Below are 15,391 nucleotides of genomic sequence, written 5' to 3' on the forward strand. Positions count from 1 at the left end.
CAGTGAATAAGAAAAAAACAATTATAACAGGATAAAATTGAAGGGGGAAATAAAGAAACCGTTAGGTGTGCAAACAAAGTCTCATATTGGTAGCTGAACATATTAAGGGGCCTTTTAGGAAAGATCGTGCTGGCTTGGCCCAAAACAGTAATAACACACCATAAACAGTCTTTTGACTGGTTGAACCCAACAACTGATATTAGATCTCAGGTTCAGCGAAATGAGTATGGTAATAGATGAGTTTGGTGCAAGTTAAGCTCGGCTTGCTTACCCTTATAAGCTTAGATATGCGCACACAAAAAAAAATTAGCTGCGGACTTCGGTTGCCATAAATACTCGAACGATGTGGGTATAATCAACAATGATACGTAGCAGAAATGTAACCTCAGGTTTTTTGGCTGCTGTCAACTGCATGCATGCAGACATGAAGGAAGAAAAGGAGATAAAGAAGACAAGTATATTACTCTTTCATTCCCCTCCACAAAATGCAAATAATTAGTGGTTAAAAATGATAGTATTTCTTAGTCAAAGACGCTTAATAATATAATTAAATAATTAAAATATTTCTGTTAACCGCTTAAACTTTCTGATTACATAGTCGCACATTTTAATACTGTAGACCTCAGGTAAAAGGTTTTAGATTCGAGTCTCGCCATTATCAACGGTTAAAAAAACTTCAATTGCTTAGCTCATGCATGAAAGAAATTATGCTCGCACACGTATTAAATGTTGAACTTTAAGCCATTGGACTAAGCCATTGGGCTTTAAAAATTAGAAGTGTGAATTGAGAAATGGTGGGAAATAAAATGAAGGGAAATGAAAAATTTGGAAAATTTGAATCAAGTGAGCTTTGTCAAATGAACTTTGTTCCTCATTGGTGAGGGACAACTACACTTGTGTGTATATATATAGGATCACTTCTTAGAGCTCTTAAAAGGAGTTGAAGAGAATGAAGCCTCGCGCCGTCGTCGTCGCTCGGCTCGGCTTCAGATTCGGATTCGGATTTGTCGATTAATTTTTTGACAAAGTTTATTTAATTAATTATTTAAGAATTAATTAAGTGCCAGTCAGTTAATTAACAGAATTAACTGAAATAAAAAATGTTGAACGTTGGTTTTCCCTTTTGAACAGACACCTCTTCCTTTCAAATATCTGTTCATATTATGAACAGACATCACGCCTCTTCCGACAGTTTCCTATAAATTCCGAGGCATGACTTCCTTTTCACACACTGAAAAATACAGAACTTCCTTTTGAAAATCCTGCATTCTACTTCGCAGTTTCTCCTTCAAATTCGTAAGTGTGATTTTGCTCCGTTCTTTGAGTTCGTTGGTATCATGCAGTTTGTATTACCACTGTTGCAGGAAGGTTTATTCCGTTTCATCCTGGGAGGATTTAATCCATTACCTTGGCAACTTGTGAGGGGGATAAAATTCCTTAAGGACACACAAGGAAATTGTGGACTCGGAATATTTCTTATCGTATACAATTTTTCCAGTTTCTTCTAACAGTTTTCTAATTTCTGTTTTAACACAGTAGCGACAACAAGCTTAAGGAATTTTAATTAACATTTCTGTGTTGAAATCTATGTTGAACTGTTATCTATATTTTGTATACTGCTTTGGAGACTAAAGCCTTGGTGCTTTCTACTCTGCTATATTTTTTACTCCGATTTAAAGGACATAAAAACTTTATCAGGGTATTAAATTTGAATACGGTTTGAAGAATATATTAAACTTCACCATTTATATTTTGAATGTTTGGTTTGGTATTCAGTTTGAAGATATAAAACCTTCACTGATTTTAAAAAGTTATGTTTGTTGCCAACTTTACAAAAAAAAAAGGCAAATGAGGACCAAACTAATGCTAATGGAACGGGTACTACTGTACGAGTGTTTCTGACTCGTCGAGCCGTTCAACTCCTGCTCATGTTATGGCACCAGCAGAAAAATTTGGAAAGTTTTCCGGAATTGACTTCGAACGTTGGCAAATGAAGATGCTCTTCTATCTTACTACGTTGAGTTTGCAGCGATTCATCAAGGAGGATCCTCCGGTCGTGGCTGAAGGAACTTCGGATGACGAATGATTTGTTGTAACTAAAGCATGGAAACATTCTGATTTCTTGTGCAATAACTACATTTTGGGTTGTTTGGAAGATAGCTTGTACAATGTCTATAGTGTCATGGAAACTTCAAAAGCGTTATGGAATGCGCTTGAGAAGAAGTACAAGACTGAGGATGCCGGACTTACGAAGTTCGTGGCTGCAAGGTTTTTGGATTTCAAAATGGTTGACACTAGGTCGGTCATAACTCAAGTCCAAAAATTACAAGTCATTGTGCATGACCTCCTTGCTGAAGGTATGACCCGAATCAATAATTTTATTAATAAGATTTATCTTGTTATTAATTATGAATTTATTATTGAAGGTATGGTCATAAATGAGGCCTTTCAAGTTGCCGTTTTCATTGAGAAGTTATCTCTGTTGTGGAAGGACTTTAAGAACTATCTAAAACACAAGCGGAAGGAGATGACACTTGAAGATTTGATTATTCGTTTGAGGATAGAAGAAGACAACAAACATGCTAAAAATAAGTCACGTGGAAACTCGACAATAATAAGGGCTAACATTGTTGAGGAGGCGCCACAAAATAAGAAGAGAAAGAAGGCTTCTGGACCAAAGAATTACCCAAGCAAGAAAAATTTCAAGGGTAATTGCCACAACTGTGGAAAGTCTGGGCATAAGGCCGTGGACTGTCGTGCACCAAAGAATGATGTACAAAAGAATAAGAAGAAGAAGAATCAAGCTAACATGGTTGAAAATGCTGAAGAAATGGAGGACTTGTGTGTCATGTTGTCTGAATGCAACTTGGTAGGAAATCCTACAGAATGATGGATTGATTCTGGAGCCACCCACCATGTTTGTGCTAACAAGGAGTTATTTTCTTCTTATGCCCCCGCAGGACCAGACGAGACAATTTTCATGGGAAATTTGTCTACATCCAAAATTGAAAGAGTTGGCAAGGTTGCGTTGAAGATGACGTCGGGAAAAATTGTGACTCTAAACCAAGTTCTCCATGTTCCAGAAATTCGCAAGAATCTTGTGTCTACCCCACTTCTTGTCAATAATGGATTCAAATGTATTTTTGTTTCTAATAGTGTTGTACTAAGTAAGAATGATGTGTATGTAGGAAAAGGTTACCTGAATGCGGGCCTTTTTAAGCTAAATGTATTAGCAGTTCCTATCAATAAAGTTAATGCTTCTACTTACTTACTTACTTGAGTCAAACACTTTATGGCATGCACGCCTAGGTCACATTAACTTCAAAACATTGCGAAAAATGATAAATTTGGAAGTATTGCCAAAATTTGATTGCATTAATTCCAAATGTCAAATATGCGTGGAATCAAAGTATGCTAAGCATCCTTATAAGTCCGTTGAAAGGAATTCAAGTCCTTTAGACTTAATTCATACAGATATTTGCGACATGAAGTCAACACCATCTTGTGGTGGGAAAAAGTATTTCATTACTTTTATTGACGATAGTACGAGATATTGCTATGTTTACTTACGTAATAGTAATGATGAAGCAATTGATGCTTTCAAGCAATACAAAAGTGAAGTTGAAACACAACTAAATAAAAAGATCAAAATGATAAGAAGTGATAGGGGTGGCGAATATGAATCTCCTTTTGAAGAAATATGTTTGGAAAATGGCATTATTCACCAAACAACTGCCCCTTACTCTCCACAATCTAATGGAGTTGCGGAAAGAAAGAATCGAACGTTGAAAGAGATGATGAATGCGTTATTGATAAGTTCTGGTTTACCACAGAACTTGTGGGGGGAAGATATACTTACAGCTAACCGAATAATCAACCGTGTACCTTATAGTAAAACACAGTCCATTCCTTATGAAAAATAAAAAGGAAGGAAGCCTAGCTTGAAATACTTCAAAATGTGGGGGTGTTTAGCTAAGGTACAAGTTCATAAACCTAAAAGGGTTAAGATAGGTCCAAAAATGGTTGATTGTGTATTTATTGGATATGTAACCAATAGCAAGGCATATCGTTTTCTGGTTCATAAATCAGAAAATTCTGAGATCCACCTTAATACGATAATAGAATCAGATAATGCTGAATTTTTTAAAACTATTTATCCGTATAAAAAGGAAAGTGAATTGTCCTACCAAAAGTCAAAACGACCTCGGGAGGAAACAACAGATGTTATGCCTAATGAGGAAAATCCGAGAAGAAGTAAACGTCAAAGGACATCTACTTCATTCGGTCCAGATTTTCTGACTTTCCTACTAGAAAATGAGCCTTGAACCTTCAAGGAAGCAATGTCTTCCTCAGAAGCACAATATTGGAAAGAAGCTGTTAATAGTGAAATAGAATCCATATTGAGCAACCACACTTGGGTTCTAAATGGATTTTCAAGAAGAAAATGAAAGACGATAGTACTATTGACAAATACAAGGCAAGACTTGTTGTCAAAGGATTTAGACATCGAGAAGGTCTTGACTATTCTGACACATACTCGCCGGTAACAAGAATTACATCCATTCAGATGCTAATAGCGTTAGCCGCCTTGTATGGTCTTCAAATCCATCAAATGGATGTAAAAACAACCTTCTTAAATGGTGATCCAGAGGAAGAAATTTACATGAACCAACCTGATTTGTGGTTCCGGGAAAAGAAAAGAAGGTGTGTCGACTTGTTAAGTCCCTTTATGGACTAAAACAAGCGCCCAAGCAATGGCATGCGAAATTTGACCAAACAATGTTGTCAAATGGCTTTAAGATTAATGAATGTGATAAATGTGTTTACATTAAAAACGTTCCAAGTCATATAGTCATTGTTTGCTTATATGTTGATGATATGCTAATAATGAGCAAAGACATTACCGACATTCAAGCTACTAAGTGTATGCTTGCTAGTAAGTTTGATATGAAAGACTTAGGAGTTGCCGATGTAATTCTAGGAATTAAAATCCAGAGGACTCCTCAGGGTCTAGCTTTGTCTCAATCACATTACGTGAAAATGGTACTTGAAAAATTCAAACACTTGGAATTTAGAAGTGCAAGAACTCCAATTGACTTAAACCATCATCTTGTAAAGAATAAAGGTGAAAGCACATCTCAATTGGAGTACGCTTGTGTGTTGGGAAGCTTAATGTATATCATGAACTGTACACGTCCTGATATAGCTTGTGCAATAAGTAAACTTAGTCGATTCACAAATAATCCCAACAAACATCACTGGGTGGCAATGAAACGAGTTCTGGGATATTTGGAATATACCCAAGACTACGCTTTGCACTACAATAAATATCCTACGGTTATCGAAGGATATAGTGATGCAAATTGGATAACCGGCGCAACAGAAACAAAGTCCACAAGTGGATATGTTTTTACTGTTGGTGGAGGAGCAGTATCTTGAAAGTCTTCCAAACAGACATGCATCGCTCGCTCTACAATGGAATCAGAGTTTATAGCTTTGGATAAGGCTGCCAAGAAGCTGAATGGCTTCGAAATTTCTTAGAAGACATTCCATTCTGGACAAAAACTTTGGCTCCTATATGCATACATTGCAATAGTGAGGCTACAATAGGACGGGCAGAGAGCGTTATGTATAACGAAAAGTCTCATCATATACGACGAAGACATAAAACCGTTAGACAACTACTCTCTAATGGAATTATCAATATTGATTATGTAAGATCAAAGGATAATGTGGCGGATCCGCTTACAAAAGGCCTAACTAAGAGGGGTTGGGAAATCATCTAAGGAAATGGGACTATGACCGAGGACAAGTCATCATGGCGGTAACTCTACCTAGAATTTTGGATATTTCGAGATCTAGGTTCAAGGAGCTCAAACAAAGTTGTGATTGACCGGTTCAACATTGTCAAAGAAAAATCGTTGGTCCCTTCTCGTGATGAATACAATGTTCAATAACAAGGATAGAACTTTACACGTTCTTTAATGATTACCTAAGTTTGATGTGGTATTTATCAAATGGTGTCAATCTAAAGGATTACATGTTTAGGAATCACCTATTTAAGTGTGAAGTGGAAGCCGCTTCAATGAGAATTCTGTAAGGCCAATTCTCTACGCACTTATGAAATCAGGCGGTATTCATGGCTGAAACGAACACAACAATGAGAACCAAAAGACGGTTAAGGGCTGGTTGTGTGACATATGGTTGTCTAGGTATACACTAAAGTTCGACGGTTCAAAGATATCAAATCTACCGATTGACCGAGTATATCCGACATATGCTCACTACGGAAAGTTCAAAGGGAAACCTACTTATCCAGATGCAATTAATCCTTACTTGCAAATCACACAGCTTTCATCTATGTTCATTCTTGTTACAGTCATTCCCATTCATGTGGGGGATTGTTGGATTTTAAGCCATTGGACTTTAAAGACTAGAAGTGTGAATTGGAAAATGGTGGGAAATAAAATGGAAGGAAATAAAAAATTTGGAAAATTTGAATCAAGTGAGCTTTGTCAAATGAACTTTGTCCCTCATTGGTGAGAGACAACTACACTTGTGTGTATATATATATAGGATCACTTATTAGAGCTCTTAAAAGGAGTTGAAGAGAATGAAGCCTCGCGCCGTCGTCATCGCTCGGGTCGGCTTCGGCTTCAGATTTGGATTTGTCGATCGAGGAGATTAATATTGTGACAAAGTTTATTTAATTAATTATTTAAGAATTAATTAAGTGCCAGTCAGTTAATTAACGGAATTAACTGAAATCCAAAATGCTGAACGTTGGTTTTTCCTTTTGAACAGACACCTCTTCCTTTCAAATATCTGTTCACATTATGAACAGACATCACACCTCTTACGAGAGTTGCCTATAAATTCCGAGGCATGGCTTCCTTTTCACACACTGAAAAATACAGAACTTCCTTATGAAAATCCTGCATTCTACTTCGCAGTTTCTCCTTCAAATTCGTAAGTGTGATTTTGCTCCGTTCTTTGAGTTCGTTGGTATCCTGCAGTTTGTATTGCCATTGTTGCAGGAAAGTTTATTCAGTTTCATCCTAGGAGGATTTAATCCATTACCTTAGCAACTTGTGAGGGGGTTAAAATTCCTTAAGGACGCACAAGGAAATTGTGGACTCGGAATATTTCTTATCGTATATAGTTTTTCCAGTTTCTTCTAACAGTTTTCTAATTTCTGTTTTAACACAGTAGCGACAACATTAAAGACATATTTATGAGTTATCTCAAATAATTTAAATATCTGATAAGATGATCACATACTTCAAAAAATTGATGAAATTTGTAAATACCAAAAAGAATTAAGCATGTATAACGTGCTAATTATTCCTGTGGTAGGTTAATTTAGCACTTTATAAATGTCGAAGCGCCATTTGTTGGAAAAAAAAAAGGAAGAGTTGGATTTGTTGGGAATTTGAAAATTCTACAGATATTATGAAAAACAAGGTTCAGTGTATTGTGGTTAGTTTAAATGATTACTTTCAAGGAAAAAGTAGATAGAGATATGAATTTCACCAGTTGAAGCTACCCTCATTCTCTAAACATGGCTTATGTTTAGTTTGAATGGTTAATCACCAATGAAGTTTTCCACGAAAATGTAGAGTACGACTCCCAAATTTGGATTCGTATTCTTTGGTTAAAGATTAAGGAGTACTTACCACTCCACCACAATCCTTATTAATGCCATTTACTGATTCTCGATGCTGTTAAGAAGGATTTTTGTCCATCGTAAAATAGCTAGTCAGAAAAAACGTTCGATAAATTTGGTCAAAAAGTAAAAAATAAAAATTAAAAAAGGACATATAAATTGTCATTTCTGATGATTGAAAAATTATAAGAAAGACAACATTTAATAGCGCCTTGATCATAAGAGTTATTTAAACTAGTATTTTTTTTTTATTTAAATGCTTGCTTAATTAATATTTTACTAATTAAACCAATAAGAAACTATGAGTTGATTCTAAAAAAAATTATTAATAACCTCGTATTTTTCTTAATTAAATGTCATCAAAGAATTCACTTCGCCACAATGAACTACCATTATTTAGATAATAGATACACTTGTGACTTTTATTTATCATTGGTCTTTATTTAGATACTTCTTTTATCATTCAGCATACCACAATAATAATAATAATAATAATAATAATAATAATAATAATAATAATAGTAATAATAATAATAATAATAATAATAATAATAATCTTTGCATCTCAATCCCAAGTAAATTTGAATCGGCAATATGAATTCTCACTCGTCATATCACTTTGGTTAAATTTATCACAGTCAATATTATACAACAAAAAAGGTACTCCAACGATTATTAAAAGTGATTAAAATGCTAAAACTATACTTAGGGTATGCCAAATTCACTTTTACAAGGTAATTAGAGTAAGAATTCATGTGCATGAATAAGAATAGAAGTTAGTCAAATTACAATCAACCATTTTCTGTAGCATTTGATGCTGTGGACAACTTCTCATCCAAAAAAAAAAAAAGAAAAAAGAAAAAAAGGAAAGACAATCCTGGGGAGTTGCTACTGCCATTGAAAGTGGACCATGTGGAATAAAATATTTTTGTGTATTAAAGAATGGCTAAAAATGCAATTGAGTTGCCTCTAGGCCATGGCTATAAAAGGGTAATGGAATCAATTGAATCTGCAATCTTCTTCTAGTTTTTCCATATTAACCTTTTTTTTCTCATTGCTCATTGGGTCCATTTTTGTGGGCAAAAGTGCAAGAAAAGTTGCAAAAATGGCACTTCCTGTGACACAACAAGATTCAAAAGCTTTACCAGATGCTTGGGATTACAAAGGCAGACCAGCCCTTAGATCCTCCTCTGGTGGTTGGGCTAGTGGTGCAATGATTTTAGGTGTGAATTTAATTCTCTCTCTCTCTTTCTTTCTCTCTCTCTCAAATTAAACCGTCACGTTAAATGGCGGGATTAGACAAGATAGGAGTCCATGTCAAACTCCCGCCAACTTAAGGTGGCTTTAATAAGGAAAAATGGCGAGATTAGACAGGAAGAGATAGTCTTGAGAGTAAGCATAGCATTTATGGTCGAATCAGAACAACCCAATATCGCTATATTGATTGAGGAGAGAGTTCTAGTCTAACTGGCTGTACGGGTATGCTAATAGATAAAGGATTTTCATACCCGCAAAATAAAAAAGTAGTTTGTCTGCCATACTGGATGCTTCGTTGAATGTGCTAATGTGCATTCTATGTAAGGAGTTGATATGTATCCTTACCTGATGGTTAGGTCGTGTACCTCGTTGGACCTCGATCCGCCTATGCAGAAAGAAGTGCTCCTAGGTGTTTATAGGAAATACAAACTCATTATTTTCCCGGCTTCTATTTCTGTTACATATCTATTGTCTATTTTACTTTTCTTGAGTCGAAGATTTTTCGGAAATAGTCTCTCTACTCCTCCGGAATATGGGTAAATTCTGCTTACACTCTACTCTCCCCAAACCCTACTTGTGGAATTTTACTTGGCGGTTGTTATTATTGTTGTTGTTCTTTTTTGCAATTTCTATTCTTTGATCTTTTTACTTTATTTTTTTTAACCATGTTCTTGATTTTGAATAATAGGTGTTGAAGCTGTGGAGAGGCTAACAACACTAGGGATTGCTGTAAATTTGGTGACATATTTGACTGGAACTATGCATTTAGGGAATGCTACTGCAGCCAACAATGTTACCAATTTTCTTGGAACTTCTTTCATGCTCACTTTACTTGGTGGTTTTGTTGCTGACACTTTCCTCGGAAGGTTCGTATATTATATTCTCCCCGTCTCAATTTATATGATGCAGTTCAGATTTCGATAGTTAAACTTCTTAATTTTGACCAATAATATAGATATGCAATTGGATTTTTTTTTTTTTTTGTTAACATCATTTCTATTTATCTTAATTTTTGCAGGTATCTTACAATTGGTATCTTTGCCACTGTCCAAGCAACGGTAAGCGTCAATTTTCGTTAATTCTTTTCCTTATGTGATGATTGAAATTAATGCATGTAATTTTTTTTAAAGAATCTGTGATGAGGAGACTCGAAATATTCAAGAAAGACTATATAGCATAAATTAAATGTAAGAGTCAAGAGGGAGATGAAGTTGATCTAATCACATTAAAAATTAAAATCAGTCATATTATAATTGTTGTGAAGAGGAAATTCGAGAAAGGAAAAATGAAAAAAATTAAATAAAACTAATGACACTTGATCTAATTAATTTGTTGTGAAGAGGAAAATCGAACAACGAAGAAGAAGACTAATAATGATTCTACAAAGAGGAAAAGAGGAGGAAGAAACATTTATTCATTACACTAGTTGCAGTTCTCACGCATAAAAAAAAGTTTATTCTTTACATTGTCACCATACAAAATTTTGTTTCAAGAAATAATAATATTAGTTAAAAAAAAATTAACTTTAATATCAAGAAAAATTTATTTTAACATCTTGTCATAAGTAGTGGCGGAAGCAGAATTTTACTAAGGGATTTAAAAAATTTAAAAAAATTAAACACGTGGTCGAAGCTAAGAGTATTCAAGTATGTTTAATATATGTAGATAAAAAAATTAACCTTATTTATATACATCATAACTTTCGGACGAAGGGGGTTCAACGCTCCGCTTATGCTCGTAGGTTACCTATCTTATTACCTAAGTTACTAATTTCACTTGTTACGAACAGTTAGCATAGAAGGTTTTTTGCAACTCTAACCAAAATTTATCATTTGTTATGATGAATAGGGTGTTACAATCTTGACCATTTCCACCATAATCCCAAGCCTACGGCCACCAAAATGTGAACAAGTTGGTAGCTCATCATGCATCCCCGCAAATAGCAAACAACTTATGGTCCTATACATTGCTCTATACATGACGGCCCTCGGCACCGGCGGCCTAAAATCGAGCGTCTCCGGCTTTGGCACCGACCAATTCGACGATGCTGACAAAAAAGAAAAAGGTCAAATGATAAAATTCTTCGATTGGTTCTTTTTCTTTATTAATGTAGGCTCGCTCGGTGCTGTTACAGTATTGGTATATATTCAAGATAATTTGGGAAGAGAATGGGGTTATGGAATATGTGCATGTGCTATTGTTATTGGACTTGTTGTGTTCTTATCTGGGACAAGAAAATATAGGTTCAAGAAACTTGTGGGGAGTCCATTGACACAAATTGCTTCAGTTATTGTGGCTGCTTGGAAAAAAAGACATTTGGAATTACCTTCAGATTCTTCAATTCTCTTTGAAATTGATGATATTTTTGGTGAAGGAAATAAAAAAAACAAGCAAAAGTTGCCTCATAGCAAGGAATACCGGTGAGTTTTCCATCTACTTTTTTATAGTTTATCTTTATATATGCTGACCTTAAGTGTAAATAATAGCGTATAACAACCAATAAACCAATATAATCTCACAAATATGGTCTGGAAAAGGTAATATGTACGCATCCTTATCCCTACCATGAGAAGGTAGAAAGGCTGTTTAGATCCTCGGTTCAAAAGGATGAAAAATAAAAAAACAACAACAACCGCAAGATAATAAGAAAACGGAAGCGAAGGAAACAATATGCAATAATAGAAACATAAAAATAAGAAAATACAAGGCTAACAGTAATCCTACTGATAGAATGATAATTTTTACAAGTCAAGAATGATTAAGTCCTAATTCTAGAAGTTAGATAGATAAACATTACCCTAGTTGAATCTGGTACCATAAAGATTCTCTCTTTTTATCTTTAATTTCTTCTTTTTGTAAAAAGAAGATTCCCTTTAGAATCATGAAAAAATTGGACGAAGGAAAATCATTGATAGGTTTCCAGGAGACTAATATAAGCCACTAATGAGAAAAAAGAGTTATCTACGTGCGACTAATAATATTATTTGAAGTATTGACTTGATCACTTGCATTATTTACAATTTTAAATAATAATCCAAAGTAGGTGTCTATGGTAAGTAGGTGATAGTTATTTCAAAACAAAAAAAAGCAAAAGAGAAGTTGGTGCCAAACTATGAACTTATCCCCAAATATAGTTGGCCAGTTTTTGATGGCTAACAATCAACCAATTTTTAAATATCTAAATTATTTCCATTTTGAAATGAACAGACTTTAAAGTATTATATGAGATACTCCCTTCGGTCCAAAATAAGTAATTTTTTGGCTTTTTTTTTTGGTCCAAAATAAGTGATTTTTCAAGATTTCAAGAATGAATTAATTATTTTTTTCCTACATTGCCCTTGGAGTAATTAATGTTTGAGTATGTGTAAGGAGTATTTATGTGAAAAGACAATAAAGGTTAATATGGTCAATTTCACTGCTAATTAATGTTAAAATGTGAATTTCTTAATATGTGTGAAAACAACCAAAAAATCACTTATTTTGGACCGGAGGGAGTACTTTGTTATTTGACTAACTATTGAATGTATGGGGGTGGGGGGTGGGGGGTGGGGAGTGGGGGTCTCTCCCCTACAATTGGAGTAGACAAACGAATAGCCTAAAAAATAATTATATGTAACTATGCATACCTAGTAAAATTAGTTACCTAGAAAATAATAAAACAAACGACATGATTTAACGTGCTTAAATATTCTTTACACTGTCAACGACTTGGCATGGATAAAAGTTAAATTTTTTTTTAGTCATTCGTTAGATATTCTTGGCCCTTTTTGTGCTCAAGAATATAATGAAGTTTGCAACATTTCCCATATAAAACTTTAGAAAATATTTTTTTCAAAAACCAAAATAACAATGAATTAAAGGACTATTGCATGTAGGTTCGATGGTAATTTCTGAACCCTTAGGTCGTTTGGTTAAGAAATAAGTTATTCAGGATTAATTATCACGGAATTATTGCCCTCCCCTCCCCCACCCCCTCCCCCAAAATAGGGATAAAAATAATACTAAATCACATGATTAATTATCCCTTATTTTTCGTACCAGACAAGTCCTTAAACTTCAAATCCTAATTCCGCTAATCTATGTAGATCATAGTTTTGACCATGTGTTTGTCTTATTTTTGCAGATTCTTGGACAAGGCAGCAATTAAGGAAGATCATGATCTTGAATCTAATGGCACTAACGTTGTAATCAACAAGTGGAAATTAGCAACCTTAACCGATGTTGAAGAAGTAAAATTATTAATCAGAATGTTACCAACTTGGGCCACAACTATTATGTTCTGGACTGTCTATGCACAAATGACCACATTTTCTGTGTCACAAGCTACAACAATGGATCGTCACATTGGAACCTTTGAAATTCCACCGGCTTCACTCACCGTATTTTTCGTCGGAAGTATACTCTTGACCGTAATTTTCTACGATAGGATTATCGTTCCAATTTGTCGTCGTTTCATGAATAAACCTCATGGACTTACTCCATTACAAAGAATTTTCACAGGGCTAGTCCTTTCAATTTTGGCCATGATTGCTGCTGCTTTAACCGAGGTTAAGAGGCTAAAAGTTGCACATTTGAATGGATTGGCTAATGATGAAAATGCTACAATTCCATTGACAGTATTTTGGCTAGTTCCGCAATTTTTGCTAGTGGGGGCAGGTGAAGCATTTACATATATTGGCCAACTTGATTTTTTCTTAAGAGAATGTCCAAAAGAAATGAAGACAATGAGTACAGGGCTATTTTTGAGTACACTTGCATTGGGGTTTTTCTTTAGTTCAATTTTGGTTACAATTGTGCATGTTGTGACTGGGACAACAAATCTTGGCTAGCTGATAATTTGAACCAAGGGAGGTTATATGATTTCTATTGGCTTTTGGCAATATTGAGTGTGTTTAATTTGATGTTTTTCTTGTACTTTTCAAGAAAATATATGTACAAGGAGAAGAGGCTTGCTGAAATGGGGATTGAATTGGAAGATGATGGACCGGTTTGTCATTGAAATACGTAAACAACTCTATCTCTACAGCACGGGATCTGTCGAAAACTACCTCTCTATCTTTGACTGTATTGGATTTTAGCTGGCACAAGCATATTTTGTAGATCTTGGAAGCATGTGAAGAAGAAATATAAGTTGTCGTGATCTAGTTGGGAATTGTTATCTCGTTTCCCGATTAATTTTACGGAAAATGATAATGTATAACCGCTATATATATATAACATTGTATTTAAATTTTTATATAATTTTTATATACTATTACGAATGTTATGTATACTTAGAGTTATTTAATTTATGTCTGACCATTTGTTTTTACTTAATGGAGACTAACATTTGATTCATTCCTTTAACACATTAAGTGTATTTGTTATTTTTTTCCCTATTTCAACACTCCTTGATCTAAGGGTGGCAAGTGGGCTGGTCCGGAACTGCAGGCCAAACAGACCAAACATGCTAAGTGGGTCGGGACCAATAGGACAGTTAGAGGCCGGTTCTTGACTATGAACCATTAGGACCGAGATCGTTTGGCCCGCCAAGGGATCGGGACCAGATCGGTCCATTGGCGGGCCAAACGGGCCCAACGGTAATTTTGAAAAAAAAGTAGCCGTTTGGCTAATTTAAAAAACATCCGTTGGGCTTTAAAAAATAGTCGTTGGCTATTTATAAAATAACCATTTAACTCCAGCTATGTTTTAACCCCAAACTTTTATAATTACACTTATTCCCTATTTTCAACTATAAATACCCCATCATTCTTTCATTTTTCTTATGAAATCAATATCAATCTATCACAAATCTCTCTCTAATTTTCTTCTATACTTGATACTATTGCTTACTTTATTCCAAAAAATAGTAAAAAAATATTGAGGTTATTACAATTTGTGAAAAAATTGTGAAGTTGGTGAATTGAAGTCTTCAAGTCTTCTACGATAATCAATTTTCAATAACTTGTTCGTCAATTCGGTAAACTCGTTCCAATGCTTAAGTTTTAATATTATAGTTTTGTTTGTTTTATTTATTTTCTTTTACTTGATTAATTAAGATGACTTCCTTAAAAAATATTTTTGTTAAAAATAAGAATAAGGAAAAATCCAAGAGCTGCGAATCTAGTGGTCATGTTGTTCCTCCTTCCCTTCCCCTGGCTCCCCGAATCAAATCTCATATCCGTCCTACACCTGCTATTCTTGATAGTGATAATAGTTTATACAATTTACCGAGAGTCCATTTTGCCATAATATTGCAGCCGGTGAACAATTAGACCATGAATTAATGAATGCTCTTTATTCTAAATTTCTAATTATTATAATACTATTGATGAAAATGATGATGAGGAAATTGATTTTGATGAAACTCAACCGGATGATGATACACCCACTAGTCTGACTCATGATGTTAACCCAACTAGTGATAACCCTGCTAATCCAAATGATAACCCATCTGATACACCTATTACTGCCCCTATTTCTTTCTAG

At 34.7% G+C, this 15,391-nt stretch overlaps 1 protein-coding gene and 1 pseudogene across 1 annotated transcript; both read left to right on the plus strand.

Annotated features, from left to right (window-relative positions):
• Positions 1-361: 361 nt before the first annotated feature.
• LOC138882623 (uncharacterized) lies at positions 362-2,890 on the plus strand. Its single transcript, XM_070163225.1, has 3 exons — positions 362-455; positions 2,157-2,357; positions 2,427-2,890. Exons 1-3 carry the CDS (start codon positions 362-364, stop codon positions 2,888-2,890), a joined length of 759 nt encoding a protein of 252 aa, XP_070019326.1.
• A 5,804-nt stretch (positions 2,891-8,694) lies between these two features.
• On the plus strand, positions 8,695-14,013 carry LOC104225906 (protein NRT1/ PTR FAMILY 6.3-like; annotated as a pseudogene).
• Positions 14,014-15,391: the final 1,378 nt, after the last annotated feature.

This window comes from Nicotiana sylvestris, chromosome 12, assembly GCF_000393655.2.
Source record: "Nicotiana sylvestris chromosome 12, ASM39365v2, whole genome shotgun sequence".
Lineage (NCBI taxonomy): Eukaryota > Viridiplantae > Streptophyta > Magnoliopsida > Solanales > Solanaceae > Nicotiana > Nicotiana sylvestris.

What these genes read in the sequence shown, in the direction of transcription:
- LOC138882623 (XM_070163225.1), top strand. Translation starts at nt 362, where the DNA reads ATGATACGTAGCAGAAATGTAACCTCAGGTTTTTTGGCTGCTGTCAAC. An exon ending in AAAGGAGATAAAGAAGACAA is followed by an intron (nt 456 to 2,156) that starts GTATATTACTCT and finishes GTTGTTTGGAAG; the next exon opens with ATAGCTTGTACAATGTCTAT. An exon ending in GCATGACCTCCTTGCTGAAG is followed by an intron (nt 2,358 to 2,426) that starts GTATGACCCGAA and finishes TTATTATTGAAG; the next exon opens with GTATGGTCATAAATGAGGCC.